This window comes from Littorina saxatilis, linkage group LG12 (assembly GCF_037325665.1).
Source record: "Littorina saxatilis isolate snail1 linkage group LG12, US_GU_Lsax_2.0, whole genome shotgun sequence".
Classification (NCBI taxonomy): domain Eukaryota; kingdom Metazoa; phylum Mollusca; class Gastropoda; order Littorinimorpha; family Littorinidae; genus Littorina; species Littorina saxatilis.
The window spans coordinates 67134956-67141921 of NC_090256.1; the positions used below are offsets into that span (position 1 = coordinate 67134956).

The 6966-nt window shown below is 44.4% G+C and overlaps 1 protein-coding gene across 1 annotated transcript in view; it reads right to left on the bottom strand.

Moving 5' to 3' along the window:
* Nucleotides 1–6197, bottom strand: part of LOC138983169 (uncharacterized) — a 28736-nt gene extending 22539 nt beyond the window's left edge. Inside the window, exons 1-4 of the mRNA XM_070356580.1 lie at nt 6173–6197; nt 5405–5522; nt 4545–4561; nt 77–3998 (exon numbers count right to left, since the gene is read on the bottom strand). Of these exons, the coding sequence (XP_070212681.1) occupies nt 77–3998; nt 4545–4561; nt 5405–5522; nt 6173–6197 (4082 nt within the window). The remainder of the gene's footprint in view (nt 1–76; nt 3999–4544; nt 4562–5404; nt 5523–6172) is intronic.
* Between the last annotated feature and the right edge of the window lie 769 nt (nt 6198–6966).

The window sequence follows — 6966 nt, forward strand, 5'->3', positions numbered from 1 at the left end:
ACAATTAAAGAATCAAGGTTAAACTATAAAAACATATGCACAAAACTTGTTATACAAAAAGGCAATAGCGACAAACCTGTTTGGTAAGGTATAATGTGATGATGTATCAAAGTCATCCTCCTCCAGGAAAGTGTCGTAGTCGTAGAGTGACAGCACATCCATGTCGTCAACGTTCTCATCCTCCTTCAGATCCATGGACACCTCTTGCGCCGACCAGTCCGTCTCCATGTCAGACGTCAAGCCCAGGCGCTGCGGCATCTGAATGCCGGGTAACCCCTCTCCACCACCGGTCATGGTGAAGTCAAACGGCTGCACCGGTCCTGACTGGCTCACACTGGTGGTGAAAGTGCTGGTGAAAGTGCTGGTGAGGGAAGTGGTGACATCTGACGGCAGCGAGAACGGAATGGTTTCCACACTTGGAGCCATTGCATCTTCCAGGTCTTTGAGAAGGCGAGACTTGAGGTTTCTGAGCGTTGTCTTTGGGGTGGTGTTGGCAGCGGCAGCATCAGCTGCAGGTTGGATGGAGGGTGACGTGTAGACTGGAGGTTGTACCTGAGAGCTTGTGCTCACATCATCCACCTGAAGCATTTCTCTCACGTCTTCGACGGCATCGCCAGCTCCACTCGTTTTTTGAGGGGTCAGGGACATCACTCTCATTACAGGTGAGAGGGTTGATGTTTTGGCCAACAATTTGACAGGTGTAGCAGTCTTTGTACCTCGTAACTCTTCCCTAGACACAGGCTTCTTTGGTGCTGTGAATTCATCTGAAAGTGATCTTGCAGACGCCAATGTTGCAGCTTGGGAAAAGCATTCCATTGGAGAATGGGAAACGGAATCAATAGGCAGACTTGTGGTTGTGGCTGTGTTACTGAGAACTGATGGTCTGGTTGCAGAGGAACAATGTGGAACAGGTGATTCTCTTTCACTTTCAGCAGAAGGATCTTGAAGTGGAAATGTTTCTGTTGGTGAACTCTGTTCCAGTAGAGAACTTGATCTGCTAAGCAGAGTAGCAGAAGTCTTGACAACTGGGACTGAATTGGTTGCATGTGGAATCGTTTGAGGTGTATTTGCTTTGGAAGTTGGAATTGATTCCTTCATCTTTTTTGCTGCTGGTGCTTCATGAGGTGGAGATTCTTTTGATGACGAACTTGGTTCTGGCGGAACACTTGACTGAACAAGATTAACAGAAGTTTTGTTCGCCAAAGAAGATCTGGCTTCAGGCACAGTTTTTGAAGCTTCCATCATCCTTGAGCTCGCTTTCCGAGACAAAGGTGAGTCCCTGGGTGAGCTTAGCACAGACTGACTACTGGGATCAACAGACACATCAACCTTTGTCTTGCTTACAGTGGATGATTTCTTTGCAGGCAGTATTTCTAGAGTTTTTGCTGGTTTATGAGACTTTCCTTGTTGAGTTTGTCCTGGTTTATCAGACTTTCCCTGTTGATTTTTTCCTGGTTTATTAATCTTTCTCTGAGATGAGGGTGGTTTCACCACTGGACTCTCTTTCAAGAACTCAACTTCAGGCAAACGAGAAGTAGAAGCAGTGCAAGTCTTATCAAGTGCGCGAGAACTGGTGGAAGATCGTCGTCTCACTATCTGAACCTCATTGCTTGGTGCAAGAGGCTGGACATCTGACACACTTTTAATACCAACAGTAGTCTTTTCAGATGGTGGATCCTGACATGGTGATGGTTTCACTGTTGAACTCTGTTCTACAGACCCACTGCCAGCATTTTTGTTTGCACCAGTAGAGGTAGGTAGACAAGGTATACCTACAGACTTCACCTGCTTCTCAGAGGGTGCCTCTGCTAAAGAACAAGACTTGATCAGCACATCAGTACTACTACTAGTACTTTTGTTTGCACAGGTAGAGGTAGGTGAACAAGGTAAACCTACAGACTTCACCTGCTTCTCAGGATGACTCAGAGCAGAGGGTGCCTCTGATGAAGAACCTGACTTGAACGGCACATCTGTACTACTTGTGCGTAATGGATGACGGATAGCTGCAGAGAGTTTTCTCAGTGACTCATCCTGCTTAGCCAGTGATCTTGAGTGTGACCCACTTTTTGCCTTCTTTGCAGGAGGTTCCTCCAGCAAAGGCGAGTCCTGAGATGAATTCTGTTTCGGTAGAGTATCATCTGCAGAAAGACCAGCTGAAGCCTTCCTATTAGAGGTGGATCTGGCGGCAGATTTGGCAGGTTTATCTTTCGTTAATTGTGGTGCTACTGCTGTGCCCTGCTCAAGTGAAGCAGTGGGCTGAAGAGACACATCAAGGCTGATGTTTTTGATAGTAGATGGCTTGTTTACACTTGAAGGGGATGCTAGTGAGAACTTCACCGATTTCTTGGGCTGATCTTCAGGGACTGGAGGCTTCAGTATACTACGATGAATTTTTTCTTCCACAGAGAGAGATTTGGTCAAAGTTGACGTCACCACTGGTGAAGACTCTCTCACTGGAGACCCTGACTCGACAGGCAGGCTAACCTTAGTCTTTTCAATAGCTGAAGGTTTGCCTGCAGGCGCTAACTGCTGAGGTTTACTCACTTGCTCGGCCTGTGCCTGGGGCAAAGATGTTTTCTCTGAAGAACTTTGTTCCTGCAAAACACCCGACTCTCCAAGCGAAAGAGACTTCACTGGTTCCTGAGGAAGTCCCTCAGCAGAAGGGAGTTTGCCAGATGAAGGTAGGTCCTGTGGAGAACTAGATTCATCAAGAGGTGGACCAGGAATAGTAATGTCAACAGCAGATGGTTTGGTTGTTTGTCTTTTTCGACTGGCTCTTTTTGCTTTAGTGTCCGAAGTTGATGTGGGAGGCGAAGCAGGTTCCTTTTTGATCACTCTTGCAAGCAGGTCTAAAGGTAAAGACGGTGCTGATGGTAGACTTCCATCCAGCGGAGTTGCTGGCTCAGCGCTTGCACTGGCAGACGCTTTGTTAGCATGAGAAGATCTGGTTGCACGTGATGCGCGTGCAGATTTAGTCACTTCTGTAGGTTGCTCTTGCAAATGTGTTGCTACTTTCACTTTGGCCAGTTGTCCTCGGCAAGTTTTCGCCATGTTTGTAGTTTGGTCTTGTGGAGACTTTTCTGCATGTGTAGACTGTTTGGGGACAGACTTTAACACTGCTGTAATGTGTTTCTCTGGAGGCTTTTCTGCTTCTGTAGATTGTTCTGGGCCAGACTTTGCTACTTTTATCGGGTGTACCTTGGGAGACTTTGTCTCGCTTGCAGATTGTTTCTGGAGAGACTTTCTTGCTGTTGTTGGCCGTTTTTTAGACAAACCGTGCTTAATTTCCACATCTGAACTGTATTCTATTGGAACATCGGACTCAACAGGCTGGCTAGCACCTGACTTACCACCACCAGAGGGTCTATTTTTGCGCGCTCTTGAACGAGGCTGTACCACTTTTTCCACAGAACTATGTGGTTCTGGTGGGTCTTTTTTAATCACCTTCATCATAGGCATTTCTCCCGAAAGTACGGGCGGAGTGGCTTCTACGTGCAAGTTACTTTCCACCAAACGACTTGACCCGAGGGATGAATCATCACCAGGGGAAAGACTGGCTTCAGGTTGTACTGGGGGAGACTTCATTTTCATGGAGGCATTTTCTTGAGGCAAAGGTGACTCTGTCAGTGAATCTTGACCTAACGTAAGACGTGGCGACCCAGTGGTGACCTGTACCTGAAGTACAGGGCTGGTTATTGATGGAGGTTCCTGCAGCATAGTACCTGTAGTCTGTTCTTCTCCAAGACTTTCTTCGAGTGGAGGACTTGGTTCAGTAGCCGCTCCTGCCGTACTCTCATGTAGAAGTTCTATTGCAGGTAAAATAGAGCTGCAGGATCTTCGCCAAAGGTTACCTTCCTGGTACCACTCCGACCCACTGTCTTTGATTGTGGAGTCAAGTTCGTGCAGACGTACAAAACACTTGAGCTGAGAGATCAAGGCCCGTTTCTGTGCTGGGTCTACTTCTTCTGTTGACTGGCTGCTGGTAGAACTAGTAGAGCCTATGCAAACATAAAATGAAGGCATGTGTAACTCTTAAGTGTAAGGGTTTTTGCTTAATTAGAGAATAATGAAAATCAATCATTCTGTATTATACCAACCCTGCATCCCTCGACTCTAAATCACTGAGCCTGAATCTGTCTTTGAACACCATTTTCAGTAAATGGATACTTGAATGATGCCTTACTGGCAGGCATTGAATTCACCCTGTATGCTTGCCTCATTTTTCACAAAAATCAACCAATCAAATAAATAAATGAAAATTGTTTACAGAAAAGGTTAACTTTCCTTAAGTAGGTCAATTCTTGCAGAGTTTACTTTTGTAAATCAGGCGCAATCCTAATTGGTAACTTTCTGCGCTCTTTACTTTTTTTTCTGCTTAAAAAAAAAAGATAAATTACCCTTTCTCAGTTTCTGCCTCGAAAAAAAATCTATGTTACAAACCATAAAAGACATTATCACTTGTGATACATCTTGTACAGGTCTCTAAATTCTAATGAACACTCACAGTAGGCATTCTTATCTTCTTCGCATTCGCATTCACATACCTTGTGAACACTCGGGACTGTCAACAGAATCAGCAGTCGAGCAATCCTGAAGCAGCACAGCATTAGGGTTGTGAGAAGAAGTCGCTTGGGCAGCAACCGAGCTTTCAGCTGGAGCGTCCCTAGCACCTGTCGCTATGCCACCCACCCTTGGTGTCATGTCTGACAATGATGATTTCCCTGTGGGTACAATGTCTTCAGACAAGGGTGACCATACTTGGGAAGAAATCACCAACCCATCTGTCTGATCCTCGCTAGGTTCTTCCCATCTATCTGCTACAAGCTTTCTAAGCGACTTAAAAACATTCCTCGCTGGGCTTTCTGGTGCCACTGGCGGTGAAGACACAACAGAAATTATCCTTTTCTCAGCATTACTTTCAGATCTGATGGCATCACTGGGAGAACTGATCGGTACCGTGTGAGATGGTGACAAAATGTCTTCTATATTGGACTCAACACTGCTGCTCAAGGTCAGATTATCATGAGTGCTTCCTGGCATACAAGAAGTTGTGTTTTGAAATTCCGTTACTGGCTCTTCCTTTACAACCTCAGAGTTTGCAGCACAGTCCAAACATTCTGAAACCTCAGTGCTTGAAAAATCAGAGGCTAATTTTTTCTCGCTTGCAGACTCCTCTGAGTCAAGGCTTGCTGCTGTTGGGTTTGGCAAAGCACTGTCTTCTAGTTTTTCAACCTTCACATTATTCTGAAGACAACCTGATAGTGATAACAAGCTAATGTCAGCAGCTTGAGTTTTAGACTTTTTCTTGCTCTTGTACTTTGACACAATGTTTCCTCTGTAGTCTTTGTTGAATCTGTCAAGCTTCTTTTCCGTTAGCGAAGTCCTTCTGGTATCTGAATCAGACCTGTGGCCCCTGCTGTCTACTTCAGGTGATTTCGCGTCCACTATTTCTACCACCTCCACAGAGGCCGAAGCAACAGACGTTCTGGAACTGCGACGTTTATCCATGATAGCACCGATACCTGTAGACAAAGCAAATTTCTGAAGTATGAATGACAAAGGTATTTAGTAAAGTACACATGTATATTATATTACATGTTTTTGTCTGTGTCAGACAACGCTTTGACAAGGAAGGCAGAGCAACAGTTGTTTAATCACTTTTGCTATACATGTACCAGGGATGGCAAAATCATTCGCCTGATCAACAGTAAAACATCCTATGGTCTAGTAAAAAAACGTCTGGCAACTCGCCCAGTTGGCCAATGAAAATTCGAGTCAAAATGCAATACTTTTAGTTGTAATATCGAGTTTTAAAGCCATATAAACACTGTAGCTCAACTGTGGTATGTAATGGGCCAGTGACATTTCTGCCAGGCTAGTGACTTTCTTGAAGTTACTCGCACGGTTGACGAGTTCAAAATTTGAGATTTGGCCTTCCCTGATGTACAGTCTCAACCCCCCTCTTGCTTTATAACGAACATGGCTTGCTTTAGCAACCGCTAGTTTGACACATTTATGAATATCACTTTATCAGTTTTACATTTAGACTTCGAAAGACTTGATTGTCGGCAAGCACGATCATGGACTGACCCCCGAAGCGAGAGATGTGGTTCACAGGTCAGTGTTGGCCAGTACCTGTGGAGGCTCTTCATAAGACCACCAGCTTCATTACCAGAGCTGGACTCCAAGTTTAGCATTGGCGAACGACAAGAAGAAGAAGAAGTGTTGGCCAGTTCTGTCGAAGTGATTCAATGCGAAGCAGACTTATGTCTTGTCATAACTGCACAAAAGTGGGGTTTTATTGTTTGTTCCCTGTTAGTGACCGATGTTCCGCATTTTGTTGATAAACGCTGCTTGAACTTGTAGTCTCAGGACTAGTGATTCACACTGCTTGGTTCGCGGACGCACTTTCCGTGTTGGTATGGTTAACTCGGAATGTAACCAAGCTATAGTTTTCTTGTGGCAATGTGCGATTTTTCAGAAACCATCGAAACGCTTTGGAATAAAGAAGAAGGCTGTGGCTAGAGAAATTGGTCCGTGACTATAGTGCCCAGGCAATATCCACTTCAATGACGTCATCATACAAAGGGACATAACTCTGCCATATATTATTTACCCTCTTCGGATGCTACATAAACTCTGAATGTTACAAACATTGTAATTGTATACACTCTTCAAAAAAAGTTAAGGATCGGTTGAAAAAATGAATCTAATTATAAAAAAAAAGCCAACAAATTAAACATCGACATAATAATTAAAAGATTAATGTGTTTGAATTAACAAATGAACAATGAATCTTGACCTAGAATTTTGTTTGGCAGGCAGAGTTATTTCCCTTTGTGGGACTTCTCAAAAGCTTCTGCATTTTGGAAGAAAAAGGTTGTGATGCACATGCTACAACAGGGTCCTGGCTATGAACATCGCTCACCAGCTTGTGTTTAAAGGTTGACACACTCACACAATTAT